This window comes from Stegodyphus dumicola, chromosome 1 (genome assembly GCF_044657685.1).
Source record: "Stegodyphus dumicola isolate Sdum_Otavi_A_Nest chromosome 1, ASM4465768v1".
Taxonomy (NCBI): Eukaryota; Metazoa; Arthropoda; class Arachnida; order Araneae; family Eresidae; genus Stegodyphus; species Stegodyphus dumicola.
This window is the reverse complement of record NC_140768.1, coordinates 92,536,633-92,553,421: the sequence shown is the minus strand read 5'-3', so window position 1 is coordinate 92,553,421 and position 16,789 is coordinate 92,536,633. Positions and strand designations below refer to the sequence as shown.

The following is a 16,789-nucleotide window of genomic DNA, read 5'->3' as shown; positions in this document are numbered from 1 at the left end:
ACATTTCAGATTTTGTTTTTTTTTTTATGCTTTCTGTTTTTTATGCTTTTTTAAGAGGGTTTCAGAGATGAAACCAAGAGAAATTTATTAAGAAGTGAAAAAAACTGTACAAAAATAAAAAGAGAGACATCAAGCTCAAAATGTGCCAACATAGTGTTGAAAATATATAGTGTGGCTTTAATGGAAAAGTGCCCAGAATTACTATAATACGTAGATTGGGGCAAAAGTCATGGCAACTGTTTTTTTCCTTGAAGATACCAGTCCGGTTGAAAAATGTGACATATACAGACGAAAGGACAAGGTCTTAACTACATGTGTGGACAATGAATAGTACTGAAATATTGTAACACACGAATTTATTACGGTAGTATACAGGGCAATATAGCCTTCACCGTGCAAAAGAATAACACAATACACATAAAGTTGACATGACAAACCTGGACCTAAAAACTCTCAATGTAGTTCCCTGCTAGTGTCACTACACACTGCCAAGGATGTGGGAGGCGCTGAATACCATCAGCCTCAGAGTTTGCCGCACCACGTGTGAATCGGATCATCTGTTGGCGCACATCATTAGCAATGTCCTCTCGTATTGCAAACTGCCTACCACATATTGGTTCCTTAACCTTGGGAATAAGATCAAAGTCACAGGGCGAAAGGTCAGGAGAGCACGGTGGGTGCTTCAATTCTTCCCATCTCCAACGTTGGAGTAGCTGCCGTACACACACTGCTTTATGTGGTCTTGCATTGTCGTGCAGAATTATTGCACTGTCCACAAGATCCGGATGTTTATCCCGAATGCCACGTCGTTCCTGTCGCACCGGGAAATCCCTGTAGTACTGTGCGGTCACTGTTCTGCCATGAGGAACAAAGTGGCAAACAATGACACCCGACGGCATACGCGGTGATCACCATCAATTTGACTGGGGAAAGATTCTGATGCTAGCTCATTACGCCATATCCTGTGGACAGTGCGTTTCTCGATGCCACTCGCCCTCTCTAACTCCAGTAATGCCCATCGTCTGTCTTCATCCATGAGGTGCTCGATGACGGCCTGTGCCAAGTCGGTCTGCACATTCACCGGTCGTCCTGAATGTTGCTCACCACTGGTTGACACATGACCTTGCCGAAACTTTCCTACCCACCGTGCTACTGTGCAATATGGTAGGGCATTATTCCCAATTGCTTCTACTAATTCACTGTGACATTCCATCGCATTTCTCCCGCTGAAAATGGCTATTTTGATGTAAGCGTGCTGCTCAATACGAATACCTCCATCTCGCACGGCACTCACCAACTAACTGATTTCAGAGCCAGCTATCACAAAGCCATCTGTTCTGCATACACACTATGCCTGCAGAACTTCCACACTACACATATAAGTTTTGTGATCCGTTCACGTATCTACAAGAAAAAAATAGTTGCCATGACTTTTGCCCTAACCCTCGTATTTAATTGCTAATTAAAAAGACTAAAGATAATTTAATTATCTTTCAGTCATTTGAAGTTTCAGTTCATGAAATTACAGTTAAAAGGCCGAGAATTAAGTTGGCAATTGAGAGGAGAAATATTGGCTTGAACATGAAAGATGACAATTTTTTTTCTATGCAATATTGCTTGACATACATAAATACAAGATGCTAATCCTCCATATATCAATGCTATGTCATGGCTACTGTGCAGCTTGAATAACTAAGAGTTTAATACAATATTTTCAAGTATTTATATTTTAAACAAAAATGTCTTTTTCTTTGAAAAATGTTACAAAATACTTTTCACAATTAGATAACACTTGGATTTAAAAATACGTGACTAGAAAAAAGTTTTGCTTTACAAAAATGTACAAAATATCTAATTTTCTATTTATATTTTTCATCATATGATACATATTTGTAGCACATTGAATAAGTTTTGAAAATAGTTCAGGTATTTGCTTTTTTTCATTTATGGATAGCTTATAAGACAACAGTTTTCTGAGCATACATAGATAATTTGGTATGACAATTATGCTTTGCATGTATATAAAATATTCATCAGACTAGTAATTAATGACATATATTTACAATAACAAACAATCTTATAACAAATTATCACCTTCAAATTATCCTTATTAATAAACAGAAGAGGAATTAAATATTGCAATTTAATAGAATTACTTCCATGCAGAAAACAGATTTGCCAACACTTTCCATATAAACTTATTAAATTATCTATAGTGAATTTTAAGTTTCATATTTTTATAACAAAATATAAAGTCAACTGAAGCTGTCTAAGAGGATATGAGAATATTATATAATAAATTCCTGGCTAATGATGATATACATTTTTTTTTTTTTTTTTTTTAGAAAGTTTTACTTAGCAAGAAAGGTGTTCTTATAATACAAAAATATGTCATGTCATTCATTGCCAAATATGGCTAGTAAGAGAAGAGGCAGTAATATATCTCTGACATCTCAAAAATAAAAAATATAACAAAATTTCATATTTGTATATCATGGAAGTTCAAGAATACAACACAGAATCATTTTGAATTACTTATTACTTAACTAATCCATCAATAAGGACATCATGTTCAGATAACATATTGAATGTGATTTCTGTATATATATTTTTCTTCTTATCAAATAATATATGACAAACATATGTACTGCAGGGCCACCCTGATTAGTTTAATTCCTAACAATTACCAGCTTCTATATCAATGAGCTCGAGTTTGAATCCTTTAAGAAGGCACAGATAGATGTAAGAAGTGCAATCAAAGTACCATATTGCTTGAGAGGCTGATAATTGGAGATCTAGGATTCTGTCTCACTCAGTGTTTATTCACAACTAAAGTTAAAACAGAATTATATTAAGAACTTTATTGTCACCTATAAGGGTTTCAAGGTCTTGGCTAATGACAGGCCATTTCCTTGGCCATGATAAAAGTCCAAGTCCTGACTTGGAATCTGATCAAGATAAAGTGAAATAGCATGTACTACAAAAAATAACTTTTCAAGAAAGTAAAATCCCCTTTTTTTTAATGAAGTTTTTATTTTATTTTTTTTACACATATTGAGATTATTAATACATGTTTAGTATTTTGTACTTAAATTACTGGGATATTATTATTTAAGCATTATTAGCTGATTTTCTTTAGAATATTGACTACTGTGTCACCTATATTTGGCTGACGGCAAAAACTGTAATCGAACTGCATCATTCATATTCAGGGAAGACTTATTTCAGTATAAGGTAAGTTTGTAGGTATTTGAAAAATCTTTGTTGAATGATGAAAGAAAGAAAAAAAAAATATTGTTGGCGATAAGTAAATTCATTCTAAACTGAATTTCACTTTCTTGGGTATAACTTTTCTTTCTTCCTCAGCAACGAATTTAGTAAAATATGTTCAATGCTACATCACATTCAGTATGTCTGCATTTATCAGAATCTGATGATGTAATTCTATTTATATTTTTTTTCTGAAAACTCCCAGCTTTCCTTATCATTATTACATGAATTTTTCTAAGCCTTGTAACAGACTTCTTCACTGTTATATATGATTCACGAAGAAATAACTTTCATTTTTCTTTTCAACAATCCAAAAAATTAAGGAAACAATTTTAACCATTCCTTACTACAAAAAAAAAAAAAAAAAATTGAAAAAGAAAACAATTTTTTAATCTTGCACACTTTCTTATATACTTCATTCTTGAAGAATAAAATGAATGTCATGTCCTGAAATATTTCTTTCTGAAAGTACTTATCATTTGCTATAATTAGAAACAATTGCCATACGGTATAACAACACTCATGGCCTGATGGAGATTTTCTTAAACTCGCATGGCAGTTAACATGTTCAATACATTTCAATGTATTAAAATCTATACACATTATGATCAGAATTATGTGTTTGGCAAAATTCTATATTTTGAGCAAATTTTTGCCCAGTAACTTTTTTTTTTTTTTTTTTTTTTTTTTTTTGTTTGTTTTGTTTTTGCCATATCTAAAATTTTTACAACAAATATTTCATCTAAAGCTGTACAAATTAATTATTTTTTCCTTTATGAAAGTTTTTGAGGTTCATGGGACACAGTATAAAAAAAAATTGCATAAGAAAATATAATAAATTATCATTAGATTATTTGTAAAATGAATAGGAAATTCTTTTATAATCATGGCAGTTTAATTGTACGAGCTCCATCACCTGGTCTGCAGACATAGAATGTAGGGGTCTTTTCATATTTCTCCTGTCAAAAAAGTTTTAAAGTATGTGTTAACATTAAAATCTATAAAACAAAATTTGAAGTATTCAGACTTTGGCCACAAAAAGTAAATTGCAATTGAATTTCTATGTTAAAACATTAAAAGATGCAATTAATTTAATATTTTGCATCTTTAAAAGTATTGAAAGAAATATATAATTACCTTAATATTTTGCATTGTTTTATCGATGGCATCAGTTGTTAGCAATGTTACTGTGCATCCACCAAATCCTCCTCCTGTCATTCTTGATCCAAAAACACCATCAATTTCTAAAGCTGCTTCCATAACTTTGTCGAGTTCTGGGCATGAAACTTCATAATTGTCTCTGAATGTCATAAAAATTTGAATTAAAAAATTGATTGGGATCCACTAATACAAGTAATAGTCACTGGCTTAAGATACCAAAAAATTAATGGGTAGATGCATAAGTTCATAGTGAGTAAGTTATTGTTATTACTTGTGTCTTTTAACTGGTAGTAACATTAGATCATGGTCAAGAGCTAAGAGATGTGTATGCCATTGACCTTGGGCTCCATACATGTGGTCATATGAATTTGCCCAATTTTGAAGGAAATTCTGTCATGGGTTTCCCACATCTCTTACTCTTCAACCAACCTCTCAGGAGGATTTTAAGCACACCCATGCCACAAAGACATTATTCACTTACAAACATTCATACCCTTTTCTAGGATTCAGACCTGGGCCCAAGACTATGACAGTTGGCTCTGTAGTATTTTATTCTGGACATCTTACCTGTAAAATGCAAATGGCTGAGTGATCATATTATATAAGTTATACCAACTCCTGCTTTGTTTGATGAGAATTCTTATGAAGATTTACATAATCTTTGACAAAAATCTGACAGACTTCTTAAATGTGAATAGTCAATTAAGTCCACTTTTCCCAAAACTGAGACAATCATTTCCTTGCCATATTTTCAGTATCGCCATTAGTTCAGCAATGATACAATATAAATTGTTTCTGCCACTCCTGCTGCATTAAATTCTCGATTTAACTCTTAATTCATTTTGTTCAATTTTGGCCACTTGACACTCCATCTCGTTTCGTCCATAAAATAGATAAAACATGCTCAGAATCAGAATAAACCATATTTTCAGGGACACAAAGTACAAACTAAGCAATAACAATAAAATAATATGCAATGAACATTTGGTGATGCAGTGTTACTGAACCATAAGAAAATAAAAAAACACATGGGCAGATTTAATGCAGTGTAATAAAAGTATTGAAATATAACTTGTGGGCAAATATTAAAATGGAAGATGCAGAAGTAAAACCAAAAATACAGTCAAACCTTGCTTAATGAACACCCCCCATAATAAGTGATCTGCACAGCAAGCAAAAACAAGATGTTAAAAAAAATTACTCCTTTAACCAGTTCGCCGTCCTGGGAAACGCAAAAAATTCGGAACATTTTTCTCCTGCAAAGATAAATTTTTTGTGTCCAAAACTGGCCTCAGACTATTTCTTTCCCCTTTTTCACCAGCTGTGAAGCTCTCTTTAGAAGATCTATTCAAATCAACTTGACAGCGTACTTGTCACACTCAAGCATATTGAATAAGGACTCCCTAATGAAGACCGTAAGCACAAAGACTGGTGTATCACTTCAGATATTTTTCTTTTAGACTTCACTTCTTGTACGAACCCCAAATCTATTGCAATTTCTTACAATGTAAATGAAATTTTCAAATGACAAGTAGAAAGCTTTGTTCATTGGAATAAAAATGATTTCATTAGCTAGTATTGCCTATTTGAAATACCCTTAATTTTGTTTTATTATTTTCTTGATGCAATCTAACAAAACTAATCATCGAATTATTTCCCATATATTTTTATATATTTAATTTTAAATTAATTTTTATATGAAAAAAATCTTCATTTAGCTTAGATATTTAAGGTTCTGATTTAAAATTGCAATTATTCAACTTAAGAGATTTTTTAGGTTATTGTACTTTTCCTACAGCAAAGAAAGTTTGAATTATGCAAAGTACCAGTTCTTTTTTTAAATTAGGCTGAAAATTCAACATTAATCATAATAAAATTTAGCAGCAAATTTTTTACCATTTCTAATTTTTAAATATGTAACTGTTGCATCTATCTTTACAATTCCGTTAATATTTCCTTTTTTCTTAGCCTCATAAAAGTAAATGGTTTCAAGAATTGTATCTTCCAAGACTATCCTCACAAAAACTTTCCAGTGTCCTTAAAATTAGATTAGTTGAACCTAAATACTAAGTTTATTTCAAGGTTTTGGTATATGTAGGTTAAAAATATGAAGCACTCGCATTATAACTCATATATTTTAAATATAATAATACATATAATCGTGTATTTCCATTTTGTAATTAGAATTTAAATCCATTAAATTTTTAATACTAAATTTTAAGTGTTAGCATAAGTCTGTAAGTATTAAATAAATAACGGGAACTATGCATAACAAATTATACATTGTAAAATACCAGAACTTTATTCTTATTTACATATTTCTATATGACTTTAGCTGTAGTTTTCTCAATTAATCAGATTTTTAAAAAATATAAAAGTATAAATTGAAATGTAAAATATTAATTAATAATTAAAGTTTTGAAAGATTAATTTTGAAAATTTCATTTCACTAATGTCATTCATAATTGGCACAACATAGTGATAATGAAACTTAAAGCTAATAATATTTCCATGTGTGTAAGTAAGGTGATAAAATAAAATGCAAGTATTTCACATTTCAATGCAATTCATAGATCAGAAAATAATAAACAGATTATATCCTCAGGGAATCATTAGGAATTGAAAAAAAATTTAAAACCTTGAAACCTCTTTGTTCATTAATGAAAGGGAGGAATTTATTGTGGAATTCACGAGATGTGTTGAGGGTGTATCCACTCGAGAAAGTGATTCCCCATCCTTTCTTTTCCTGATACAGCCCCGCTGTGATCCTAATGCAATATCGCTGAGAAGATAAGTACGACTAAGTAACTTTTTTCATTTTCGACTCATTCTGGGGGTCTGGAAAAAGACGCTGCGACGTATGTGTCTTGGGGCCTTATGGTCTAGCCCAAATTTCACCCTGACGCAAGTCGGCCATTACTAACGGATGACGATGCATTTCCTGTGAATGTATGTCTCTCGGGGCAAATGGTGAATTGGTTAATGAGCAATATTTCACAAAAGAAGTGACATGGAGACATCGTGATGTCATATGCAGGATCTTGCCTGCATCGCTGTTATCAACTTGTGTTTAATGCTTATTCAATTAGCATCATACCAAGTTGGATTCAGACACATTATTGCATACTGTTTTTAGTGCAAAGTTTAAGCATGCTTCCCAAAGAAAATGCTACTAGACGATGGGCAAGAGAAAAAAAATCATTGTAGAAGTCAAACACCGAACCACTGATAAGATTGAACATGGTTGATCTAGCATTCGCATATAATCGGTGTACATCAGAAATTTTCGTTTTTCTCAGAAACATGGATAAGATTGAGATTCATGCTTCAAAGGGCATCAGGAGAATTTTTATGCAATGGCTTTGCATTCTCAATAATGTTGAAAGACTGTTTCTCATATGGATCAACAAGAACATTATTAATGAAAACATTTGTAGAAGGCAAAACTAATTTTTGCTGAACTGATTAAGAAGACATCAAAATCAACAACAGACAAAGAAGAAATATTCAATGCAAGCTGCAGGTGATTCAGAAAGTTTAAGAGAAGAACCGACATCCACAGTGTTGTGAAGCATGGAGAAGCAGCAATTTCCGACATAAAGGCAACTAAGAATTTTGTCAGTGTGTTCAAGAAGCTTGAGAATTCTGAGGGGTTATTTACTGCAACAGATGTTTAGTTGTGATGAAACAGGTCTCTTCTGGAAAAAGATGCTGAAGCGAACTTACGTTACAGCAGAGGAGAAGGCATTGCCAGATGACAAGCCAATGAAAAGACTTATTTTATGCTGTTGCAAACACAAGTATGAGTTTGAAAAACTAAACCACTGCTTGTTTACCATTTGGACAATCCATAAGTATAGTATTCAAGAAGTATAAAATCCACAAGCGCATGATATCGTTAAAATGTCCTGTGGAGATCCAACAAGGCCCGTGTGATGTATTTTTACAGATCAGATTAATAAAGTGTTTGATCCATCTGTAAAAAAATATCCACATGAGATGAATTTTCTATGCCATGTCTTGTTTGTTATGGACAACATTCCTGCACATCCTTCAGTCATAGAAGATATCTACCTGCCTGAGGAATTTAAATTCAGCAAGATCCAATTTTTGCCTCCTAACACTACTCCTTAGCTGCAACCCATGAACCAGCACACCACTTCAAAATTTAAAAAGCTCTACACAAAAGTGTTCCTTGAATGTTGTTTTGAGGTAATTTAAGAAACCAATCTTACTCTCAGAGAGTTTTCAAAAGACCACTTTCTCATTGTTGCTTGCCTCAAGGTGATCAATAGAGCATGGGAAGGTTTTCACTGAGTGAAACTTTAGAGAAGAGGAATGAAGTTGTGGCGAGGCTTAGAAGCAGCCTCAGCAAAGCAACAACCTTCGAGTAAAATAAAGAAGATGCTGAAAGCAAGAGAAATTATTTGTATTGTAAGTTGAGAAGCGCCACCCTAATAAGCGAGTAGTTACGTGCTTAACAAATTTATTTAACGATAATGCTGTGTCGTTTTTGCCAAATTTGGTAAGCATGGGCAAAAACAAATGTCTTTAGACCACTTTCTGTAAAAAAGGATATATTATAAATAATGAATTACATTATTATAAATTTGTTTACGTATTTTCCTGAATGGAACACATCCTAATTTACACTGTTTCCTATGGAAAAAATTATTTTGCTTAATGAATGTTTGCATTACAAGTAAGATTCGAGAACCAATTATGCTTGTTAAGCAAGGTTCCATTGTATAAAATTTCCATTTTTATTAAATTTTTAATCAGAATATTAATATAAAATGTAATACCTCAGAGATTCATGACTCAGTTTCATGAGATATCCAAAGTGATGGTAATTTTCCTTTCGGAGTGATTCTGCAGCTTCAACTGTACGTTGAATTTCTGTAACAACATGCAGGGCTCGACAATAAAGTTCATTTCCTAGGACTTCTTTATGTTCTGTTTTTCCAAAAAGATTTCATTAAATTATTTAATCAATTTTTTAAAGTTAACTTGCAAATATGAAAATAATTATTTATGCGACACAAAATGTTCATGCAAATACAAAAATAGGTCATATGTGTACTAAATAAATAATAGCATACACAAATGATATAATATTTTAATGCAATGGGTACAGAGATTTTCATACATTGGTAGCCAAGCAGTAAGCATCATGCCATGGAAATTCCATGTTTACTTACAGGTAAACATCAAATTATCTACAGGCAAATATGAATAGGACAGGAGAATAAAATTTTATTATATGTTAGCCCAATGCCAATGTGTTAATCATCTTGGATACTAAATTAAAGAAATCAAGAAGGATGACCAAATTCTTGTTTTTGATGATTTCGATTATGATCTCTCCCAGAGCTGAATTTAGACTTGATAAAGCTCTAAGCTATTTGAGATATGAGGCCCTTTATAAGATTGTTATACTATATGTAAATTTTTGTGGGGCCTTAAGCTATAGCTTGTGTAGCAATGATCTTTCCTAATTGATAAACTCGTTTTCAATTTTTGAAAGCACTAAAGCCAAGACAATTTTAATGTAATTTTAAAAATAACATATTTCAGTTCTTTGAACTGAAAAAAAAAAAAAAAAAAATTAGAATGCTGATAGTGAAAGTGAAGCTTCTGATAATTCAGTCATAGAATGAGATCCATATAATAGTGCTATAACATAGGGGGAAAAAAAATTTAAGCATTCAATTTTGTATGATTAGATAGACTTCTATAGCATAAAATATAGTAATTCTGAACTTGAGAATGGGGAAATCATCTGCATGATCTCCCTTCCAACTGTGCTTAGGAAAATATCTTAAGCAGATTTAGAACTAAAATAATTTTTTAGAAAAAATTGAAAAAATTAATATCTTACTTTGCAGTTCAATCAATGTGACATCTCTAAGGCTTGATTTACCTAAAAGTTGAGCTGCAGTTTCACACTGTGCCTTTCGCTTCGAATACTGACTCTCTGTTAATTTGTGCTTAACATTAGTATTTGTTATCAAGACAGCAACTGCTGGATTATTTAAACTCAGAAGCTCATATTCCAAGGATCTGCAATAAAATAAGTTTTGTAAAATACACAATTTCATATACTGTAATAAAATCAGAATTTGGAAAATACTTCTTATCATTCAATATGCAAACAATTCTTGTAAGTCTATACTATATTGTTACATTCATACAGCTGCTTGATTCCTTCGTAGAACTCATCTTCTGAAATACTGTTTACTAGGCTTTCTGAATCACTTAAGTGCTACTAGAATGATTTCTAAAGCGAGACTTTATTTAAGGGAACAGAAAGGCTGCATTAATGTAGTTAGTAAGGAGTAATGTAGTTAATAAGGAGGACAGCTGAGAATTTTGACATTATTTTTGTTAACCGCTTGCCTGATTATCCCAAGTTATCTCTGGTTCGTATATATAGCAGTTAATTATTATCCCAAGAAAACTCGGGCGAAGCAGAATTTGTTAGTACGATTTCTTTTATTATGGTTTTACTCGGTCTGGAGAAAATGAAAGGAAATATTCAGCTTTGATTGGCAGTTTGCCAAATTTTGTTGGTTGCGCGGTTCTTTTGGAGGGACTGGTCGCATGTTTCCCTATTGTATAGTATACGTTGGCTTGTGGATTAGTAATGTATAAAGAAGGATGCATGCGTTGGAAAAAAATACAATAATGGTGATGATGGAAGATAGCGAAAGCGATGATTTTTTAGATAGTGATTATGAAGAGGTGGGGGAAAAAATCAAATCCAACGAGACAATGCACTCTGTGCTCTCGTGAAAGAGATTCCAGCGGTAAGCCAGTAAGAAAAGAGACAAGATACCAGTGCAGAACATCAGGTATCACTCTGTGTTGTCTCTTGTTTCAAAAACTATCATACAAAGACTAATATTTAACTTTTTTTCGTTTGCCCGAGATAACTCGGGATGGTAAACTAATATTAAAAATAAATGCTTTTACACATTCAAAAAATTAAAAATTCAACTTAAAACCTATATATTTTGATTTGTTTCATTTTGTTGTATTTAATAATAAAATAAAAAAATGTGATGATTTTTTGCAATTTTTTTCAAAAAAATTTGTAAGGGAAGCGGTTAATAACTGCTTGACAAACATGAATTATGTGATGGCACATTGTCAGTAAGAAGTAACTCCATATTTCACAGTAAATAAATACTATTAATTTATTAATTCATAGATTTTTTTGGAAATTGCTAAAAGAGTAGTCCTAAAACTTAGTAGGTGCAATATGTATTTCACATAAATATACATTGTTTTACAAACATTTCTAAAAGAAATTAAAATTTCATATACCTGCAGTCTAAGAGCAAAGCATGATCTTTTTTACCCATAAATGATATAAACTGATCCATAATGCCACATGGGGTGCCTGAATATTCATGTTCTGCTTTCTGACATGCCAAGGCCTTTTCAACAAGACTATAAATATACAATTGATGATAAGATTATAAAAGCATATACAATTCAGTTTAAAAATGTTGTAATCTCTTTTTATTTTCCTGTTTGAAACTACTAGAAATTGCATTACCCAACAGATGAAGGTTCGTTGTTAAGTGCTTCCAAAAATGTATATGTTGCAACTTCAAGTGCTGCAGAACTAGAAAGTCCTCCACCAACTGGCACATTTGTTGATATCACTGCATTAAAGCCCACAATTTTACCTAAAATAAGATATCAAAATAAGTTTATAAAAGTAACAAAAAGCAATTTATTTACATTTAACACCTCAAGGATTGTTATGTATTTTATTTCAAACTTAGCCTTATTCTTAATATGTTCTACTGAAAACCTATTTGTTTGGCTTAAGTTTGTATGATAGATAAGTTTTTCATTAGATTTTACCATTAGGGGTCTGGAAATCTGGAAAGAAAAAAAAAAGTGCCATCACCAGTCTAGATCTTCCAACTGCTATCATTCTAAAGCTTAACCAGCATCTGTCACACACTATTGGTGATGTATCATAAGACTGAAGACATGTTGTTCTGCTAAATATTTTCTTGCTTTTATCGCCTGCGGACGATTTTAAGCTTGAACTGTATTAGTTTAATAACTTAGTATACTTATGCTATGTTGCCCACATATGCTTAAGACTTATCTAAGGCCTGAATAAATTTATTCCCACATATACTTAAGATTTCTAGGATCAGTGCTAGACATTTTACAGCCTGTTGCAGTCTCTTAAGGGTCCAAAATTCTGCAGCCAAGCATCACACTAAGCTCTAAAAATTTTGCATGCCAGAGCCTTTCCTAAAGATGCTAAAATCTCTTAATTTTGTTGCTTGGTGCATCATTAAATTCTAAAAGTTTTGCTTCCCTAATTTTTGCTGCCCAGAGCAGCCACACCAGCTCTGGCACCAGTTCTGAGCTTAGCTGAATAATAATCAGTCATACTTAATTCAAACAGCGCTAAATGTAATTCTTCCCTGAGTTTGATTTACAAAATTTATTTTTTGCATATGGAAAGAAATTTCTGTAAAATTTCTCCTCATCAACACACTGAGTTAGCTGAAGTCTGTAATCATCATAAAGTGTAATTCTTTGGTATTAAATTTAAAAAAAAAAAAAATTTTAAGTGTCAACCTTACTAAGTGTTACCATATTCTTTGGTATTAAATAAATAAAAAAAATAATAATAAATAAACTGTTTAGACATTGCCATGAGAATCATTTTTTAAGCTACAGTGTGTTGATAGTCAAGCTGTGATGAAAGCAAGAAATAATAAATGATGACTCAAAAGGATGGCAAAAAAAGGTGCTGGTGATCTGTAGATCTGGATTTTAGATTATTCCAGATACTGGATGTCTGGATTTTGGACTTTGCACTGTATATGATAAATTTAAAAAAATGATATTTTATTTTATATAGTTAAAAATATATCAATGCATATTTACAGTATTCTATTTTCACTCTAAAAAATGCCTGGTGAGAAATTTTATAAGAATTATTCCCCCCCCTTAAATACTTGTTCTTCTAATGCTTAGAAATACATACCTTTAAAATTTGCTACGACTCCTTTGACATAATTGGTCCACATGGGTTTCCCAGGAGTTAGCAATTTTCCACTTTCATCATCAGGGATTTCAAACTCAACTTCAATGGGATCATCAACATAAGGACAAGTTGTAATTATGCGACACATTCTGCTTGAGCTTTGTCGTCCAACAACAACAGTAGCCATTGGAAGAGCCTTAAAATATAATTAATCAGTGACATATGTACTCGATACTCATACAAAAATATATTTAAACAATGGAAATATAATAACTAATATACTATACTCAATATCCATAAAACTATAAACACTTTTGGTTCTTTTCTATTAAAGCCACACCACTTGGCACAAATTTCTTTCAGCATATTTCATAGCACTCTCAGCATTATCAGTTTAACCCAAGAAATTTCAAAGTTTCCCAAAATATCATGAATAAGAGTTATTTTCTTGAATATAATTCTCAAATGTCCCTCTTATATTGTATCTTGACTCCACTCCATGCAATATACCTCCAACTTGAATAGATAAGGATCTAGCACAAATTTTCATGTGGAATGGGAAAACCATCCTTCAATACAAAATTTCACTTTCATAACCCTTGGAGGGTTAAGCAGCAAGAAAACCAGTTGAAGGTACTTCTGTGTTATAGAAGTTCTGGTGAGAAATGGATATGATTCAACCTTGGCAAGAAACTGACAGTTACTGATGCTTACAGACAATTCATTCAATGTTTACAGTGCAAAGTTTGTATAATATATACATAAAGAAATACTTAAGTTTTTTAACCCTTTAATGATCACATAATTTTCAACAAAATGGTAAAAAAAAATGCCTATATTTTTATTAAAGAAAATTGTTTAAAAATAAGTGTATGATCAATATAATATATTCATTTTTAATTTTGGGAATTTTTTTTTTTTTTCTTTAGCTTGAAATCAAGGATACTGCCATCTGGTATCTATAATAAGAAATAAAAATTTTTCCAGATATAAGAAGAGAACTTTTTAACCTGTTTGGTGCATTTTCTCTAGTCCAGAAATATCATGGACATGAAAAATAGAGGGCAAAACCTCAATCTGTAATTTTAAAGAGAGCGGGAAGAAAGGAGTTAAGCACTTTATTATTTCATTCAAGACAATTTATTTAAAATAAACAACAAACAGTAACACTACTAAAATTCCTTTTAAATAGGCAACTTTTGATCAGCGAGCAAGTGCTGCCTTATGGTTTCTCAGGTTGTTATTATAAAAATTTCTAGCTCACTGCCAATCAACTGTTGTCACTTAGGGATATTTTTTAGAAATCTCTTACTAATTTTTTTTGAAAAAAAACAAAAAAAAAAAAATGGAATTAACTTATCAGAGACTATTAGACTGATATAAAAATTTTGATTGGACTGATGATTTTCTGGCAACAGACTGTGATAGAGAAAATGCTTCATACAGTAAAACCCTAATTATTTGATATTAAACTAGCTGGAAAGCTCAAGTAACTGGGATATTTTATAATTTTGCAAATCCCCTCATCCAGAAAGTGAGCAAACAAGAGACTTCTCACACCATTATATAGTATGCATAGGAAACTGTGGCCAAACAGTGCAATTTAGCACCAATAATGGATAAGCATATCACAACACAATCATACGATCTTCACCTCCGTTTTATGCAAGCCCAAATAATTCTCAATGAACTGTTCTTGTCCTTTTCACTGCTATTTATATGTTTTCTCTTGAATTAAAAAAAAAAAAAGTTGGGATCTATGGAATAGTATGTAGAGAATATTTTCAAAGTTATGAAATACTGCTATCAAGAAAAGTGTGTACTGATGGGAATAATGCGTGATTTTATTTCAAAAGGGATAAACAGTGGCAATGCTACAGTACAAATTATGACAAATAATTTAGATTTTTTATATACTATATCTGTAATTTCTTTCTATTGATCTTCTACTGAAATGACTGGCAACATCTCTGCCAATTTTTCATGGTCAATGGGTACTTTATAATCGAATAAGACATTTTACCTTTATATGTTTAAGGACTAAAAAATAGACTGGCAAATTTTTTCCCTAAAATTTGTATAAATATAAGCTTTTATTTTTTAGTTTGATAACAAATAAGATACCGTTTTCATATTTCTAGATGGGAAATTTTTTCTTCCATTTATCTGAGCTTTTTTAACATGAATTGTATATTTTACATGCTCAATTATTCAGCACTTTCCGAGTTTTCTGGATAGTCGAGCTCTAATAAAGCTCTTCTCACTGAGTGTCCCCCCTCCTAATGTGAATTTTGTTCTGATTATTTACACATTTTAAATTATGAGGGCACACAAAAGTTTATTAATAAAAGAAATTTCTAAGCCGGTAGAGAACAAAGAATAATTTCAAAAATATCAAAATGTCATCAAATTCTATTGGTACGATAAATGACATTGTAGAAGTATTAAACAAATATTACATCCTTATTGATATGTTTTAAATTCGAGGATTTCATATATAAATAATGAAATTAAGGAATTACCATTGGAAGTACAAAACCATCGTTATAATCAGTATGTTCTCCTATCAGATTTACTCTGCCAGGACCACAACCACATACCGTTGGAAAAGAATTAAAACGTTCATTATATTTATCTACTGCAAAATTTACTACATCTTCTACATCTAGGATACCTAAATTACTCATATTTTTGCATTTAATAAGATTTCGTCTGCTTTATCTTATCGCGCAAAACAGCAGTTACAGCGAACTTTTATTTTCCCATTTTAAAACAAATAATAGAAATTACAGAGAGAAGCGAGGAAAAGTTTGAAATTTCGAGGTATGACAACTTTTACGAAATATTTTTCATTTTTTGCGCTTTCCATACAGATGACATGTTGTCTTTAGGTATATAGTTTACCCGTGGTTTCTTACATAAGCTAAAGTTATTAGCGAAAGTAAGTCAGCGCTTCTTTTGATGGTTATAAAAATAAATAACGGAGTGAATAACGCAGCGTGTATTGCTCCTCAAGTTCTCTTCGCAAAAACTAAATAATAAATAATAAAATGTGTAAAATGCACTACTATTTCCACAAAGGGCAGAAAGACGTATTATACTTTACATTTTTGCGGAGAATAACGTTCACCTTCTCTCTTTTTTTTTTTTTTTTTTTTTTTTTTTTTTTTGCTGTACGCTGTGCAAAGAATACAAGATTGGGAATGTTTCGTTTGCTGACGTCTGGAGCAAAGTAAAAAAAAAAAAAAAAAAAAAAAAATGTTTATGCAACTGACAGGTTTTAACATTTAAAGGCTAAAGTGCAGAATCACCCACTTATTTGTTTGGCGC

General features: G+C 31.7%; 1 protein-coding gene across 1 annotated transcript; it reads right to left on the bottom strand.

Moving 5' to 3' along the window:
• Positions 1-2,323: 2,323 nt before the first annotated feature.
• Positions 2,324-16,414, bottom strand: LOC118196323 (galactokinase-like). Its single transcript, XM_035367757.2, has 8 exons — positions 15,982-16,414; positions 13,460-13,655; positions 11,996-12,128; positions 11,761-11,886; positions 10,313-10,494; positions 9,237-9,387; positions 4,408-4,570; positions 2,324-4,229 (listed from the first exon to the last, which is right to left on the bottom strand). The coding sequence occupies exons 1-8, from the start codon at positions 16,144-16,146 to the stop codon at positions 4,155-4,157; spliced, it is 1,191 nt and encodes a 396-aa protein (XP_035223648.1). The 5' UTR covers positions 16,147-16,414; the 3' UTR covers positions 2,324-4,154.
• Between the last annotated feature and the right edge of the window lie 375 nt (positions 16,415-16,789).

Excerpts from the sequence above, each read along its gene's own strand:
- LOC118196323 (XM_035367757.2), bottom strand. The coding sequence starts at position 16,146 with ATGAGTAATTTAGGTATCCTAGATGTAGAAGATGTAGTAAATTTTGCA. Across the intron at positions 11,887-11,995 it reads AACGAACCTTCATCTGTTGG|TCTTGTTGAAAAGGCCTTGG; the intron begins GTAATGCAATTT and ends GTATATTTATAG. Across the intron at positions 4,571-9,236 it reads CTGAGTCATGAATCTCTGAG|AGACAATTATGAAGTTTCAT; the intron begins GTATTACATTTT and ends TATGACATTCAG.